At 58.8% G+C, this 17694-nt stretch overlaps 1 protein-coding gene across 12 annotated transcripts in view; it reads left to right on the plus strand.

The window, feature by feature from the left end:
* The window catches only part of UNC13A (unc-13 homolog A), a 37285-nt gene extending 31975 nt beyond the window's left edge, over positions 1–5310 (plus strand). For 6 of the 12 annotated variants that reach the window (XM_068174045.1, XM_068174044.1, XM_068174046.1 and 3 more), the window contains 6 exons: positions 110–190; positions 312–459; positions 1531–1587; positions 2873–2965; positions 3043–3202; positions 3486–5310. In XM_068174045.1, coding sequence (XP_068030146.1) covers positions 110–190; positions 312–459; positions 1531–1587; positions 2873–2965; positions 3043–3202; positions 3486–3774 — 828 coding nt within the window. In that variant the 3' untranslated portion in view covers positions 3775–5310. The remainder of the gene's footprint in view (positions 1–109; positions 191–311; positions 460–1530; positions 1588–2872; positions 2966–3042; positions 3203–3485) is intronic. The other 6 variants (XM_068174047.1, XM_068174049.1, XM_068174054.1 and 3 more) reach the window with 1 other exon arrangement.
* The last annotated feature ends 12384 nt before the right edge of the window (positions 5311–17694 follow it).

Here is a 17694-nt window from a genome sequence, read left to right on the forward strand (position 1 = left end):
GCCAGTGCCACTGCTGCCAGGACCCCACCACTGCCCCCTTGCTGGACGGGCTGGGCTGGGGGCAGCGGGGTCCTGGTCCTGTGCTGAGAGCGGGATCTGTGTCCCCCAGGACCACATGGTGCGTGAGGAAGCCAAGAGCCTGACCCCGAAGCAGTGTGCCGTGGTGGAGCTGGCGCTGGACACCATCAAGGTGAGGGCCCTCTGGGGCATTTGGGGTTCCCCTGGGGCTCTGACCCTGAGGCCCAGACAAGGGGAGCACCAGGGGGACCCTCTCAGAACTGCTGAGCATCCGGAGGCCTTTCCCCCTCCAGCAATACTTCCACGCCGGCGGCGTGGGGCTGAAGAAAACATTCCTGGAGAAGAGCCCTGACCTGCAGTCGCTGCGTTACGCCCTGTCCCTCTACACCCAGGCCACAGATCTGCTCATCAAAACCTTCGTGCAGACCCAGTCGTCGCAGGGTAGGACACGCTGCCCTGGCCCCCGCTGGGCCCTCGTCCTCCCCAGGCTGCGCCATGGCCAGGACCCCCCTTGGCTCCGTCCCAGTGGGGCTGGGGGTCCCAGCCAGGCTCACGGTGGGGAAGAGATGGGTGGGGTAGGAAGGGCTTTTTCCTCCCGTGCCTTTCAGGTGAAGAGGGGCCATGGTGCCCAGTAGCAGCTGCCTGGCACTCTCCAGTTCCCCACCAGCAGGAACAGTGGGTCAACAGTGCCAGGGCATTGCTAGACTGGCATGGAAATGGGGCCTGTGGGTGGGGGGAAGGTCACCCTCTGGCCAGGTGTCCCAGTGTCTGTCTGGATGGCCCCAGCCACCCAGCACAGGCCAATCACAGGGTCAATGGGATCCGGATGCTGTGCCAGGGCCTGTCCTGGGCATGCTGGGTGCCCAAGCCCCTGATCTGGGCTCCAGGATGCTGGGGTGCAGTGCAGGATGCTGGGCACCTTCCAGGGCAGGATCAGCTCTAAATGCTGCCCTTTATTCTGTCCCTTGGCTGCGGGAGGAGGGCCCTGAGATGCTCGGTGGTGGTCACAGGCCCCTGCAGGGTGCCCCAGCCAGGCTTGTCTGCGTCCTCGGGGCGTGGGACGTGAGTTTGCTGTCCGTGAGTCTCCTTCAAGGGACGTCTGTCCTGTCTGTGCCTCCTGTGCCAGCCATGTCGGGGGCGTGGGGTTGGGTCTGGTGGGTGCCAGCACCCCTGGGTGTACCCTGTCCCCAGGAGCCCACACTCGGAGCTGGGGGTGCCTGGCACTCCTGTGTCGCTGCAGTGTTGTCCGGGTGCTTGGCCGTCAGTCTGTCTGCGAGATCTGATCTCTCTTTCTCTTTGTTCCCCCCCACCCACTGTTCCTGTTCCCCACACACATCATCTCCTTCCTCCTCTCTTCCTCATCTCCTCTCTTCTTCATCTTTTCCCTCCTCCCTTCTTTTGCCTCTCCTCCCTCCTCTCTTTGTTGTCATCTCCTTCCTCCTTCATCTCCTTCCTCCTCTCTTTGTGTACTCTGTGCTGTGTCTCTGTCTCTTTCTCTCTCCTTCCCACTAGTTCATGGTGGGAAAGGGATTAGGTTTACCCTTAGTGAAGAGGTTTATCCTGAGAAGGGTACGTGTGCTACTCGCCCGCCCCTGCACCTGCCTGCCGCCGGCCTGGGCTAGTAACAGTCCCAGCACCGCGGGCTGGGGTGGCCTGGGGACCCCCCAGCATCGCCGGCCTTGGGGACCCCCAGAATGGGCAAGCTGCCACTCCCAAGGCTGCTTTGGGGGGAGTATGGAGGAACTGTGCTCAGCCACCCCCAGAGCGGGTGGGGGTCTGTCCCCATGGGAATAGGGGTGTCTGCCCGCACGCTCTGGGCACCCCACATTGTCCCCAGCACTGCTGCCTGGTACAGCACTGCTGCACCCGCTGTGACCTCCCCCTGGGACATGTGGCCCTAGGGGAGGCCATGCCACATCCTGTGCCCTTCCTGCCCACCCTGCTGCCCTAAGGACCATTACTAGCCCTGCTCCGGCGCGCTCCGTGTCCCTGGGGCACAGGGAATGAGCCCCCCGCGGGCCCTGCTTGGCCTCCATCACACCCTGCTGGGGGCCGGGGCTGCACCCCCGCTTGGCCTTCCATGCCCAGACCCCCCTCCCCACCTGCCATCGCCTCCATCCCGGCTCAGCATGCGGGGGTGGGGGCTGGGGGCTGGCGGGAATGTGCCGTGGCCAGCCTTGGCCTGGCCTGGCACCCTCAGTGACATGTGGGGACGTGTCCTCCTTCCACTGCTACTCTCACCCTGAGAGCTGCCCACTGAGCCCTGTTGGATCTCCGTTGCCCCATTAGACCCACAGAACCTGTCCCTCTGCCTTGCACCCCCATCCTTCACCCACGGGTGCATGCACAACTCTGGGGTGGCGTGGGGTGGACTGACCTGTTGGCTGAAGGTCACCCAGGCTCGGGGACCCCTGGGCTTGGTGTGGTCCGTGGGATGGAGGGTACGAGGGGGCGGGTCAGCCGCGAGACACTGGTAGGGCTGTGGCTGCCCTGACTGGGTCCCTCCTGCCCAGGGCTGTGCCCATGACACTGTCACCCCTCTGTGGCCAGAGCACAGGGAGCTGGGCCACTTTCCTCTGCCCCATCCTGGACAGACCCCTCAGCCCTGCCTGAGCAAGGGGGGGTTCACAGGGGTGGGATGGCAGAGGCAGCGTGCTGCTGGGGGTGTCCTGCCATGTCCATCACAGCTGCTGCACCCGCACTGCTGTGCCCACAACCCTTTGGGACGCACCCTAACGCCCATCCCTTTCCACCCCGCGGGGGGTGACCTGCCTCCTCAGTGGGGTTAGTGTTGGGCAGGGCATGTCAGGAACATTGGGAAAAGAGGCACTTCCATCTCCTCCCTCCGTCACAGGCTCTGGCGTGGATGACCCTGTTGGGGAGGTGTCCATCCACGTGGAGCTCCTGACCCACCCCAGCAGTGGCGAGCACAAAGTCACGGTCAAAGGTGGGTCCTGCTGCCCGGGGTGCTGGGGTCTGGCAGGTGACAGTGCTCCGTGAGCCTCACCTGTCCCCTCCTTGCAGTGGTGGCTGCCAATGACCTCAAGTGGCAGACTTCAGGCATCTTCCGGCCCTTCATCGAGGTCAACATCATCGGGCCCCACCTCAGTGACAAGAAGAGGAAATTTGCCACCAAATCCAAGAACAACAGCTGGGCCCCCAAGTACAACGAGAGCTTCCAGTTGTGAGTGGCACCACGGGCTGGGGGTGAGGGGACGGGCTGGGGGACATATCCCCAGCACATGGGGACCCCCTGAGATCTGCCAGGGAGTTTGTTCATCCCTGATGGGGTTTTTTAGGTATTTTCTCATTGGTAAAAGCAGGGAGAGGGGAACAGGAGTAAAAAGGAAAAGGCTTTTCTGGGGGGGGGGTGGGGACACCAGCCATGTAGGGGCTGTTATACGGCCGGGCTAGGGGTGAAGTGTGACCCCATCTGCCAACACTGCCCGTCCCTTGCCCCCCCTCAGCACGCTGGGGACGGAGACGGGCCCCGAGTGCTACGAGCTGCAGGTGTGCGTGAAGGATTACTGCTTCGCCCGGGAGGACCGCACCGTGGGCATCGCCGTGCTGCAGCTGCGGGACATCCTGCAGCGCCCGGGCTGCGCCTGCTGGCTGCCCCTGGGCCGCCGCATCCACATGGACGACACCGGGCTCACCGTGCTCCGCATCCTCTCGCAGCGCAACAACGACGAGGTGGCCAAGGAGTTCGTCAAGCTCAAGTCGGACACGCGCTCGGCCGAGGAGGGCAGCAGTTAAAGTCCTTTGGCCCCCCCAGCCCTCGGCCCCCGCTCCCGGCCCCTGACAGAATCCTCCAGCCGTGCATAAGCCATAGGAGTGGCCGCAGAGGAGTCGCTGCCCCGGCACTGGGGAGGGGGTGCTGTGGCTGCAGTGACAGACCCTCCCCTCCCTCCCCGGCCACGATGGCTGGCTGACAGCGGTGCCGAGCACAGCCAGACCCCCGTCACACCCCGCAGGAAGGTGCTGGTGTTGGGGGGGGCTGCAGGGAAGGGCTGGAGCCGAGCCTGGCTGAGGGGAGCAATCTGCCCTTCCCCAGCCTGTCTGAGATGGAGGAACCCCAGTGGCTCATCTCTGAACCACCGCTGTCCCACCCAGCCCCACACCTCACCGAGTGACACAAGGAAAGGGCTGCGGGGTGTGTGTGTGTGTGTGTGTCTCGTGCCATGTGCGGGTGGTGGTGAGTGGCTGGCCCAGCGTGATGGCCCCTTGTCCCCATCCCTGAGCGTGGTGGTGTGTCCTGAGGGCAGGGCAGCTGCCAGCCCTGAGCACGTATGTGTACATATGTAAATACCTGTACATACAGGGCAGCTGGACAGGCTGTGTCCTGCACCCGGAAGGGCTATTGGGGCTGTTGGGTTGGCGGGTGCAGCCCCCACGGGCCCTGCACAGGGTCCCCTCCCTGGCTGGCAGCAGCATCACCAGGGTCGGGAGCAGCAGGGAGCAGCCCCCGGCCCATATCCTGTCTTCCCTGCCTTGCTGCCACCGGGGGCTACCCCACTGCCCCCCACAAGGTGCCAGGGCTTGGGGATGCAGGGGCTGGGGGCACCCGAGCAGAGGGACTCGTTCCTCTTTGCTCCGGCCAGTAGGGACCAGCATCCCTGAGCAATGCAGCCCATGGGATTTTCTTGGCGCAAGCAAAACCCTTCCCACCCCACTCCGGAGAAGCCCTCCCTCCAGTCCCCCAGTAAGCACCAGTTCTGTGCCCCCCAGTTCCCCAGTGAGCACCATTCCTGTGTGCTAAGTGGTGTGCATGTCTCGTGCGAGTGCCTGGGAGGCCTGGGTGCGTGGTGTTGGGGTGGCCACCCCAGCTGGCCAGTTTGCCTCGAGTCCTAGGACAGACAGAGGCCTCATGACCCCACAAATCAATACAGCTCTCTCTCCCATCCCAAAACAGGGTACCCCAAATGGCCCCCACGCTCCTTTGTCTAGAGGGTTTGCCTGGGACCAAAGGGTTTCACTTTGCTCTCTCGTTTCTGTTCAATGTTTACACCCTTTTCTACCGGCTGCTCCTGCACGGCCGGGCTGGGGCTCGGCCCTGCAGCCTGACCGTGGTGCCCTGGCCCTGTGCCCCTCCCCAGACCGTCCTGTTTGGCATGTGATTGAACTGACCAGTTCTGCTCCTGTAGCACAGTGTCACCGATGCCTGTGTGTCTGTCCCGCCCACCGTGGCGGCTCCCATGGATGCATGACAGTGAGATGTTTTGCACTATTTTGAAATTTTTGGGCTCTGTAAAAATATTTTATTATAACTGACATTAAAAAGCACACCCTTCACTGCGGCTCCTGTAGAGAGTTGGGAGGGGATGGGCATCTGGGGCCATTCCCACCTCAGTGCAGCACTTCCACCTTTAAAGGGAAACCCAGGATATCCAACCTCAAGGATAACCAGCTCCAAGGTTAACCAGCTCCAAGGTTAACCAGCTCCAAGGACCAATAGCCCAGGGATGATCCCTGTTGCCACTCAGCCTCCCTGAGGGTGCCTTTGCCAAACCAAGGATAGGTGTTAAATGGAATTGCAGGAACACAGAATCCCAGAATATCCTGAGCTGGAAGGGACCCTCAGGGATCATCAGCGCAGCCCCTGGCCCTGCACAGCCACCCCAACACCCCCACCCTGAGCATCCCTGGCAGCGCTGTCCAAACGCTCCTGCAGCTCTGGCAGCCTTGGGGCCGGGACCATTCCCTGAGGTGCCTGGGCAGTGCCAGCACCCTCAGGGGGAAGAACCTTTCCCTGAGCTCCATGCCAAGCCCTGGCCCAGCTCCAGCCCTTCCTGGGCTCCTGTCCCTGTCCCAGAGCAGAGCTCAGCCCCTGCCCCTCTGCCTCCCCTCGGGAGGAGCTGGGACAGATGTGTCCTGGGAAGTTACACTGCTCCCAAGCACAATGCTGATAATTCCCAGGCATGGGAGCGATCAGGACAACCAGCACAGCCTCACAGAGGGCAAAGCCATCCCTCGCTGGTCTCGTGGCCTTCCATGATGGGGTGACTCCATCAGCAGATAAAGGGTGAGCTGTTGATGGCACCTGCCCAGATTTCTGTGAGGCTTTTGACACAGTCCATCAAAACACTTTCCCCACTAAATTGGATTGATGTGGATTTGAGGAATGCAGTGCCCTGATGACCTACAGAGAGAGCTGGGCCTGTTTCTGGGCTCTGGCAGAGTCCTGCCTCACCCTTGAGAATTGTGGGGCTGTCACCAGGCTTTGCTAGAATCATGGGATGGCTTTAGGCTGAAAAGGACTTTAAAGCTCAAGCTTTCTTGAGGTTTTCTACATTAATTAGCTTTAATCATCATAGTTTCTCATGGGGCTCCTGTGCCTGTGTGAAAAGAGAGCAGAGGTTCCCTGGGAGGCTGTGGTAGCACAGGCTGTGCCCCTGCAGCCCAGGGAGGTACATGGGGAGCAGAGATGGACCCGCAGCCCCTGGAGGAGCCTGAGCAGAGCAGGGGATGTGCCCTGAGGGAGCTCTGAGCCTGTGCAAAGGCTGTGCTAGGACAGGCCCCTGGGGCTGGAGCAGCTCGTGCAGAACCTCAGGGATCCATCCGTTGTGGAAGTTCCTGGAGAGCTGGGCCCTCTTCCCCACGCTAGAGCAGGGGAAGAGGAGGAGGAGGAAGGAGCAGCAGGGACAAGGGGTGATGGACTGAGCTCAACCCCCATTTCCCATCCCCTGCACAGCTGGGGCGGGGCGGGGGAGGTGGAGAATTTGGGATGGAAGTTGAACCTGCAGAGAAGAGAGAGGTGGGAGGAAGATGTTTTGTGATTTACTTTTATTTCCCACAATCCTCAGAGGAGTTGATTAACAACAATTTAAACAATACAATCATTTATGCACCAGCTGCCCACTGTAAGCAGAACAATAAATATAATCCATGAGAGACTTGCCCTCAAACCCTGTTGAGTAGGTCCAAGTGAAGCTCTGAGCAAGCCTGGTGACCTCTTGGTCTGTGAGTTCCAGGATGCAATGCAGGGCACTGGAAAACCCAAACCCACCTCAAGTAGGAAAGTGGAGTCCCTCCCCACCAGCAGGACCTGGTGTAACCAAACTCCTTTAAGCCTGGAGAAGAGAAGGATCCAGGGAGACCTCAGAGCCTCTTTTAGTGGCTAAAGGGGCTCCAGGAGAGCTGGAGAGGGACTTTGGACCAGGTGACTTTGGACCAGGGCCTGCCGGGACAGGACAAGGTGAAATGGCTTCCCAGAGGGCAGGACTGGCTATTACTGGTCCATCTTCCCACCATCAAATCTCACCTCAGTCACAGAGTGGAAAACAGTTGGGTTCTTGAATTTAAATTCAAGTCCCTCTGAGCCCTGACTCTCATGACACTTCATCCTACCACCTTCATGTACCTCTCAGTCCTAAGGTTCCCAAAGCCACTATAACTCAAGACCAGGACACAGCATTTTCATGGAAACAGTTAATCTGCTCCTGAAATAGAGCCTGTTTATGAGGAAAGGGGGAAGCTTGTCTTCAGGAGATACTGCAATTCCTCAGGACTTGAGAGAGGATGCTGTGGTACAGTGTCTAACTGGAACTGCACAGGTGGTTCAGGAGGAGTGTACAATTCTTTACTCCTGCTCAAGGGAAGCCCAACTGTGATTAACTGCACCAAACCTCTCTAGAAATGCTCTTGTTCCACCTGGTGACATTACTCCTGCCAACACTCCTAACCCTAACAGGCTGAGGAGTTAAAGTCTGCATGTCATCAGCTAAGCCAGGTCATTCAAATAAATCCACCCTGCAAACAGCCTCAAGACCAGAGTTATGTGCAAAGACTTCTATTAGCTCCAAAGGATTAAAAAGTGGCCAAACAACCCAGTGAAAACTCAAAAGGTGCTGAACCCCCACCCTCACGGCCTTCCCAAACTCCAGAGGGTTCAGACACCTTGAAATGGGACACTGGCAGCAGCCCAGGGGCAGCCCAGGCTCAGAGGCAGCCAGGGAAGGCCAGGTTGAGGGTCTCAGGGGTGTGGAGCGCCCCAGGGACAGCGGGGAGCCGGTGAGGGGCAGCTGCACCGGGAAGATGAGGCTGGTGTCCCCCAGGAGCTGCTCGGGTCCCTCCCCGTCGGGTCCTGCAGCCGCCTTTGCGGGGACAGGGGTGAGACTGGGGCTGCCCAGGGTGGGGCAGCCCCCCCAGCCCCACTCACCTCCACACTGCTGAGGAGAGGGGGCTGAGGTGCTGCTCCAGCCCCATGGCCGGGGTGCACGCCCGGAGGATCTTCACAGCCTGGAGGACGGGGAAGGGCTCGGCACGTCCGGCCATGTCTGGGTACAGCGTGGTCCCCAGCCCAGGGCAGCCGAAGAAGGGGTGCCTGGAGGCTCCAGGTTCCCTGCCAGACCCTGTGGAAGGCCACCTCCTCCCGCAGGTTCTCCCAGTCCTGCTCCAGGCGGGCGTATTTCTGCACCAGCTCCTGCAGCAGCCTCTGTCTCTGCCGCTGGTGTAGCTCTGTGAGGACAACCACAGGACTGTGGGGACAGCCACAGCTCTGTGGGGACAGCCATAGGACTGTGGGGACAGCCACAGCTCTGTGGGGACAGCCACAGGACCGTGGGGACAGCCACAGCTCTGTGGGGACAGCCACAGCTCTGTGGGGACAGCCACAGGACTGTGGGGACAGCCACAGCTCTGTGGGGACAGCCACAGCTCTGTGGGGACATCCACGCCGTGACCCCTCGGGAGAGGATACACCAAGCCTGCAGGACCTGCCCTTGCCCAGGGGGATGAGGAGGTCCGAGCACCCCTTTTACCTTCCAGACCCTGGGACTGCTCCAAGGTGTGCTGGATCAGGGCTCTCCTTCCCTTCCCCAGCTGCATCCATGTCACAGCCTCCATCTCCACCAAGCGCTGCGGGGAGGCAGAAGGGAGGCACAGCCTGAGCCCTGCCCAGTGGGCTCGCCCCAGGGACCACCACACATTCCCAGGAGAGCCCTGTGGAATGCCCAGAAGAGCAGGAGCATCCCCCCACACACCTGCCCATGCTCCTTGGCCTCCTGGCCCAGGCAGCCGTGCCTCTCCAGCTGTGCCAGCTGCTGGACCTGGGCATCGCGGCCGTGTCCTCCTGCAGCTGCTGGGTCTCATCCCACCTGCCCTGCAGCTCCTCGGCCCCAAGAGCTGCTCCTGCAGCTGCTGCTTCTCCTGGGCCTGAGGAGAGGGGCAGAGCTGATGCCCTTTGGTTTTGCCTCTTTTTTCTTTTCTATTTTATCTCTATTTGTCGCACATATATTGTAACTCTGTAGCCTATTGTATTACTAAGTCGTTTCCCCAGTACTTTTCCATGGCCTTTCACTAAGCAGAAAGACAAAACAAATTCCAGAGCTCCGAGCCCTGCTGTGCTATCTTGGCTCTTCCTGGGAACCAAGGCCGAGAACAGCCCTTTGAGATACATTTCATGGACAAAGCACAGCTAGCACTAAGGCAGGGGCCTCCAGAGCAGGGGTTTGACCTGGGGAGAAATTGAATCACCACTTGTCATCCTAATTGGCGCTTTTTATCAATTATGCTAATTTCCTAAAACCTAGAAATATTTACTCATCTCTGTGGGGTTGGGCTTTTGTGGACAACTTTCCATGACTGCCTCTGAAGGCCTTTATGATGGAATAAAGAAAATAAAGATCTGCTCTTATATTACCTCCTTACTAAAATTATCTTGAGTTTCATTTCCAGGTTGGGAAAAAGGCAACAGAGCTTCAGGCAGGGCTGGGAACAGGGGCAGGGACACATCCCCATGTGTCACATAGCTGAGAGCCCCATGGACTCAGAGGCTGCCCCTCTTTGAGACCCCATTTCCCACCATCTCTTTGGCGTTCTGACTCTTGGAATCCCCACACACAAAGCTCAGGCCTGGGAGAGCAGCTGTCCCTGATCTGCCACCCCCACGGGCTCCAAAGCCCATGTGAGGGTCCCTTCCCCACCTCCAGGCTGATCCCCACAGCAGGATTACCCTGCCCTGTTTCCTCCAAGTCCCAGACAGGATCACACCACCCCCCTCATCCTCCAGAGACACCCCCAGAACTGGAGCAGTGACAGAGCAGAGAAACCCAGGTGGTGAGAAGAGACACTGCCAGCAGCAGAGGGGAACGTGTCACACCAGAACTGTCCCTGGCACATGGCACTGCTGCAAGGCTGCGCCCAGGAGGGTGCCCCACCCATCCCAATGCCACGAAGGAGCACAGAGATCCACGAGCCAAGCCCAGAGGCACAGCTTCTCCTGGGGACCCACATCAGGCAAGCAGCTCCTGCCCCAGGGCAGCTGGGACAGGGCCAGGTAAGAGGTGGCCAGCACAAAGCCCCTGCACCTGGATCACCTTCATCTCCGTGCCCTTGTGCAGTGCTGGACCAAGAGAGGGGCCTGGATCACCACAGCCTTGTGGGACCACACCATTTTGGGGGCAGAGACACCGCTGGCACCCCCAGAGGGGACCCTGGCACCCCTAGTCCTGTTGGGCTCCCACCTCTCGCTAATGCCCTGGGCAAACGGGCCCCGGGCAAAGGCCTGGATGGTGGCAGTGGCCTGGCACAGGGGCAGGGACAGGCTCCAGGCCATGCCCAGGGTCTTCTGCAGCACCACGGCAGCCCTGGGCCGCTGCAGCATCCTCGGAAACCTGCAGGGAGCTGGGCAGGGAGCACGGAGCCAAGAGGCGGAACAGGGAGCTGGGCGGGAGGTGGCAGAGCCTGGAGGGGAACAGAGCTGAGCAAGGGGCGGCAGAGCCCAGAGAAGGGACAGCAAGGGCTGAAAGAAAGAGCAGAGAGCAGGGCAAGGCGTGTCTCCCTGGGCAGAGGGAGAAAAAGCCCTGGGCAGAGCCTGCTCCCCATCCCATGGGGCCACCCGTGCCCTGAGCTGGCAGCACTGCCATCTGTCCCCAGCCCTGTCCCCGCTCCCCTGCGGGCCAGCAGCCCCCGGGCGAGCACTGCAAGCACAGCACGGCCCCGCGGAGCCGGCCGGAGCCCCGCGGTGCCGCTGCAGCCGGGTGTGGGCTGCCCGCAGCTCCTCCGGCACAGCCACATGGTGTCTGCGCTTGAAAAGGCAGGTGTCTGCTGAGGACGGCAGGAGCCTCCCCTGAAATGGAAAATGTAAACCCCCTCCCTCCGAATTGTTAAAAATTTGAAATTAAGGGGCTCTCAGGCAAAGATATGGGAGTAGGAATAACAGTTCTTTAATAGGAAAATTAAAAATACAAATGCAATAGTACAAACAAAAAAAAAAAACACTGACAGAGTGAGAATAGACCTGACACCCTGTGGGTCAGGGTGGTGGCAGCAGTCCCATCCCATGGTGGCTCAGCCCTCCTGCAGTGCCAGCTGTGCTTCTGCTGGAGCAGGGATCCTGGACAAGGGTGGAGTTTTCCTCTGAAGCTCCAGGGCTGGTGTGGATGGGCCTGGGCTTCCTCTGGGAATGCAGTGGGGCAGAAAGCTGCTCCTCTGGGAATGCAGTGGGCAAAGGCTGCTGTGGTGTTCCCAAGGTCAGATTGTATCCAGGTAGGAATGCTTGGCTCCTCCCCTGGGCGGAGCATCTCCCCATGGGATGATGGAATTTTCTCAGCCATGCAGGGACACTCACTGGCCATGAACAGAAGATAATTAATAATTAATGGCCCATGAACAGAAGAGATCTCCTGGAGGGAGGATTGGCTGTGGAAGAGATAAAGAAAACTGCCCGATGAACAGAAGATAACTGCCGCACCCCTAACAGATGGGGATAGAATTCACACCCCCAGCCACATCTTGTAACTTAAGACACCTGGCCAGCCCACAGAATCACCTTGGGCTTCTCACACGCGCACTCGCTGGGGTCCTGCGGCAAAGGGACAGTCAGAGCCAGGGCAGAGCACCCCCCAGGCTCCTCCAGGAGGGATCCTTCCCATCCAGCCTCCCCAGAGGCAGAGTTCATCCCCAGCTCACCCAGTTCTGTGCCTCACTGGGCACCAACACACGGGGAAAGCACCTGCAAGGGATGTTCTGCTGCCACAGCTGCATCCCCGAAGCAGGACCTTCACTTGAAGCAGTCTCCCAAGGGCAGTGCTGCAGATTCACACTGGTGCCCTTCAGCTCCTCTCTGCTCACCAGAGGCCTGTACCTCTCCAAGAACTCCTGGTACATCCATCTGTGAGGGACAGGGTGGGGTCAGAGGTGGCACAGCTGCAGAGGGACAAGCCTCCGGGTGCTCTGGGGTAGGGGATACCTGGAGGGTATCCTGAGGTGCTGCTCTGGATGGTCCCCTGGACCCCGCAGGCTCAGAGCTGCTCCACCACTTGCCTTGAGTCAAACCTGGGGCACAGAGAGGCTGATCCAGAGCAGGTCCCGGCCAGCCTGGCACTCCCCAAACCATGCAGGGCAAGAGACACAGGGAGTGGAGGCACTGCAGTGCCCCAGCAGCTCCCCCATCCCCATGCCCATGCCCATCCCCATCCCTGCAGGCAGGCTCTCACACAAAGGGCTCTTTCCTGCTCTGGGGGCTGATGCAGTGGATGTACCGGGTGGTGCTGCCCAGCTCCTCCCTCAGCCTCAGGGAGGCTTTGAACTGCAGGGGACAAGGCAGGGGGGGCTGAGGGCCAGCCAGAACCCCCGGGGCTCAAGGAGGTCCCCAGGGCACACAGAGCTCCTGGTGGAGAGGGACTTCTTGCTCTTCTGGCTCCTGGGCAAAGACTTGCAGCCAGAGCAGCCTGACCCCGCTGGACCTGTGGGACTGCAGGGACATGGGGACATCCCTGTCCTCCAGGAAGAGCTTGGTGAGGAGGGCAGACAGCCCAGAGAGAGCCATGGGAGCCAGGCAGTTCCTGCAGAGCCACCACCAATGGCCACAGCCCCAAAACCCACCCACCCAGAGACACAGCCCAGATGTGCTACATCCAGCTGTGCCCCACCCGCTCCCTGCCCCAGGAAGAGCCCTGTGCACCTTCCCAGGTGAGCTCAAGAACGTTCCCAGGTGCTCCTTACCTTCTGCCAGGTGCATGGAGGGTGGAAGGGAGAAACACCACCTTACACACATGGAAGCAGCAAGAGCCTTAAGGGCTCTGAGCAGGGTCATGGCCAAGGTGGATCCTGAAATGGGGAAGCCAAAGCAAGGGGAATGCAGCAGGGAGCACCCACAGCTCCTGACACACACACAAATGGCTGGAGCTGTGCCAGGGCTTGGCATGGAGCTCAGGGAAAGGTTCTTCCCCCCGAGGGTGCTGGCACTGCCCAGGCTCCCCAGGGAATGGTCCCGGCCCCAAGGCTGCCAGAGCTGCAGGAGCGTTTGGACAGCGCTGCCAGGGATGCTCAGGGTGGGGGTGTTGGGGTGGCTGTGCAGGGACAGGGGCTGGACTCGACTGCCATTGGTCCCTTCCCACCCAGGACATTCAAGGACTCTGCTCCCAGGGTACCCTGACCAAGGCCAGCTCTACGTGGGGCTGCACACAGGGATTTTTCTCTTGCCCCGTCAGTCCCTCCCAGGCTCCCACGGCCCAGCCAGGCTTTGCCTGCCCAGGGGATCTCACCTGGCTGAGATCTCGCCTGGCTGGCTCACAGCAGCCCCACCAGCTCCTCAGGAACAGCATCCCTGTTCTCCCCCACAAGCCATCCCAGCCTGGCTTCTCAGCTGGCAGGACACAGCACCCGCCCAGCCCCAGCCTGCAGCTTCCCAGAGCAGTTTGGTGCAGAGCTCTGCTCAGACACAGCCCAAGCACTTGGGAAATGTCCCTGCAGGAGTCACAAGTGGTGGTGGCCACGGCTTCTCTTGCCCTGCTGTGAGGCTGCTGATGGGAGCCAGCAGACAGTTTCCATAGTTTTACCCTCAGATGAGGAGTTTCAGCCCAGCAGGATCCACCCTCCCATTTGTGTGGAGCCCCTGCCCAGCTCACCACACCCACAGCATTCCCACCTTTCCAGCAAAGTGGGACACAATGAAAGCATCCACAGGGCATCTGTGATTCTGGGAGTGGGAGCTGCTGAGGGGGGTCTGGTAAAGCTCCTGGGCCCAGCTCTCTTCACTGCCTGAAAAGCAAACGGGTCAGAGCGGGCAGTGGGGGGCTCTGGGTGGTCACAGCAGCCTGTTCCCAGCAGCCCTTGCCCCCCTTGCACTCCTCACTCAGCAGGTCCAGGATGCCAAGCTGGCCCTCGAGGAGCTCCAGGCACGCCTGTGCCAGAAGGTGACAAACACCCAAAGGATCCCCTCGGTTCTGTTTTCCTCCTGATCCAGCCTGAAGATGTCCTGGAAGGCAGAGACAGGAAATCAGGAGTGGCCAGGAGGGGACAAATGTGCTCAGCCCCCAAGCAGCACCTTGGTTCCCACATGACCCTGAGCTGCCCTTTCAGTGGAGCACTCTGGGGGAGAGCAGTGACTGCTGAGCCCTGGGCTTGCAGGGACTGAAGCACAGCCACGTTGGACACAGAGAGCACAAAATCAGCAGGGACATGCAAGGCTCTCCCTCAGTGGCTCACAGCAAAGGGACACCCCTGGGGACACCCCTGGGGACACACCTGGGGACACCCCTGGGCAATACCCACCAGGTTAAAGTGCTCCTGGCGCTTCTCGTTGGTGCAGTTGATGCAGAACTGCTCAAAGCTGTTGTGCTCAAACATCTCAAACCTGTGGGCAGCAGAGAGGCACCTCCCAGGCAGAGCCACCTCAGGCACCCAGCTGTCCCCACTGCAGGGAGAGGCATGGCTGTGTCCCAGCTGGAGCAGGACAGGGACCAAGCTCTTCCAGGCAGCCCAGGAGAGGGGAGCTGCTCATAGCCACAGATGTCCAGGATGCCCATGGAGGTGTGGTGACCCCTCAGTGCCCACAGGGCACGGTTGACCCTCCTGTTATGGATGAGCAATGAGATGGTGGCTCACACAATTAAGGGGTGAACATTATGTGTGTGTTAAGAGAAGTTTTGTAGATGTGTAGTTATGTTACTGTAATGTGTCCTCCCCCTTGCACTGTTATCATGGGATGGCCGTGGTACTCGGGGCATTTGGGAAGGTTGGCTCGTTACTATTGCAACACCTGAGCTCCAACCAAGGTGTAAGAAAGTGATCTGCACCCCTGGACAGCGGGCGAGGAGTCACTGACAGGACTTTAGGAGGAGCTAGAAGTACAAAAGGTGGAGCATCCATCTTGAAGAGGAGTGTGTGGCTGGTAGTCCTGGGGGCTCCCAGCGCTGTAATTTTTCCTTATTTAGTCCTTTTGTTGTGGTTTTTGTTAAGGTTTAATAACCCTTTAAATTTTTAAAGGGTGAGCAGTTGTTTCTCACCCTCCTCACCATCCAGCTGAAGACCTGGCCATGCATGTCCTTGGCCAGGGCACCCTGGGCGTGCAGCGCCTGCTGCCTGGACAGCGGGGTCACCTTATAAAAGATGTCACCAGCAGTGACCACTCTGGGGTGGCAGAGCCAGCCTGGGACACCTCCACGCCCAGCAGAGCCCAGGGCAGCCCCAGGGCCTCGCTGCCTGGCTGCAAAGGCACAGCCCTGGTCACTGAGGCCTGGCCTGGCTGCAGCTCTGGGGACAGTTTGGGGTGGCATCAAGTCCTCTCCCACCGCCACAGCGCAGCTGTCCCCACGGTGGTGCTGCCCTCTGATCAGGGTGTGTCCCAAGGACAGGATGGCAGCCAGGATCCTGAACAGCTCCAACTGCTCGGACTCCTGCAGGCACAGCAAGGGAAGGATCCCTCTGATGCCTCAGGTTTGAGCTTTTCTGTTTTTCAGATTCTGTGCTGCTTTAGTGTGTGGGTCTGGGCTTCATATCAGGGGATGGTGAGCTCTCTGCACAGAGCAGGGAGACAAAACAATTCCTTCTCCAGCTGGGGACCAAGGACAAATGATCCAAATCTCAGGCCCAAGAGCACAAACAACGTGGAATGAAGAGAGAAAAACAAGCAGGATGGGACTGCATGGGCTGGAGCTGGAACTGGGCAATGAACTCCAATGTGCCAATGGAGCAGAACTTATAAAAGTGAGAGCCCCCGTGAGCAGGTGTGCATTTTGTGACCATTTTGGTTCATCTTGGGTGCAGCCCTGGCTGGGCTCTTGTGCTGCCCAAGGCGGATCCATTGAGGCCTCCTAATAAACCCCTGCTTTATTCTTTAGCTCTGTCCAGTCTCTGTCCTAGCTCAGCCTTCCCCAGGCATCAATCCTTTCAGCAGGACAGAGCCAGGCCCCATCCTGCTGCAGCTCTTGCTCCCTGATGGGCAGAGCTGGAGCCCAGCCCATGCCCAGGGCACAGGAGGGGCAGCAGCCCGGGTGGGTGCTCAGGTGACACCAAACTCTTCTCAGCCGTGTCGAGCCCCCTGCAAGGTGCTGCAGGCCACCAAGCTGAGCACCAGCACAGAGGTGACCCAGGGGACACCCGGGCCACCACAGCCCCTACAGCTACAGGGTGTGGAGCCCCCCAGGTCAGAAATGAGCCCCCCAGACCTGCGGGAAGGGGGTGAAGTCCCCTCCAGCTCCCTCCAGGGCCCCGTGGGTGGGACCCCTGAGCCCCTCACCTGCAGGTACAGGTCCCTCACAGCCATGGGGTCTGACCCCCCCTGCTGCTGCCAGTCCTCCCAATGCCTTTTTCTCTGGCCCTAAAAATACAAATCAGACACCATCAGAGTGACCACAGTGTACCTTTGTAGGAGGAACCTCAGGTGCACAAATCCGTCAGGTGGAAAAGGCTGAAGATGCACGCAGGGCCTGACCCGTGGGCAGTTTTTATAGATTCTGCAATTAGCATATCTGACAAGAGCACTCCAATTAGAAATCCCTGGTGAAGAGACTCCCAGTTCTAGCACCTCGGAGGTTCCTCCCTTAGGATAAGATCCCTGTTTACAAAAGTGTGTCTCAGAAAGTTGCTTTCAACCTGGTTTCTAAGTCAAACCAAGATAGCACAGGTGTTGGTTTTTTGGTTTCTTTTCTGCCTGGGTTAGGGTTGGGATTGGAAGCGTTTGAGATGGTATTCTGTGTTTGGACTCAGATGTTTATTATTTCTTATCTATATTACAGTCTTATAAGTTGTGAGCTCTCCAGTATTTCAATAACATGCTATAAAATGGCTCTGTATTTATTTCTATGAGATATTTTAAGGAAAAACTAATTAAGAAATTGCACAAATTATTTTTACTTATTTACTTTTACTTTTAATCTAATAACTAATCACCTATGTGGACTTTTCTGTCTAATTACAAAATACCACCCAAACCCATGAAGAAGAAGGTGAAGAAGAAGCACTAGCTACTGTCTCAAAACCTTTATCTTAGTTCTGTATATATTACTATATTCTAAAACCTTCAACTCTAAGTTTTCTATCACACGATATTACACACTTTTATTCAAACTACACACTCATAATCTTAGTTCTAGCATTCCATTTTGGAAGCCTTCTTCACGGCCTCAGGTCGAGTGCAGTGTTCTCGTGGGGGTCTGTGCCTTTCAACAGAGAAATCTGAAATTCTCAGTATCCAGGGCTGCAGCACACAGGGACCCTGGAAGTTTTGTCTTTCTGCCTGGGAAAAATATGAAACTAAGCTACAACGTGAAGCTACAAAGCAACAGCTATATGTGCAAAGGATACAGAGAATATATAAAAGCGAAAAAGGGTAAACCCCAAAGGGCATCACTCCCCCCGCCCTGCCTGCCGCCCTTTAATTAGCCGTTAATTGCCGCTAATTGGAGGGGGAGGGGTTATGTTTCCTGCCCTGGGGGGAACCCCCCCGCAGCA

The sequence above is a fragment of the Anomalospiza imberbis genome, chromosome 27 (assembly GCF_031753505.1).
Source record: "Anomalospiza imberbis isolate Cuckoo-Finch-1a 21T00152 chromosome 27, ASM3175350v1, whole genome shotgun sequence".
In the NCBI taxonomy this organism is placed as follows: Eukaryota; Metazoa; Chordata; class Aves; order Passeriformes; family Viduidae; genus Anomalospiza; species Anomalospiza imberbis.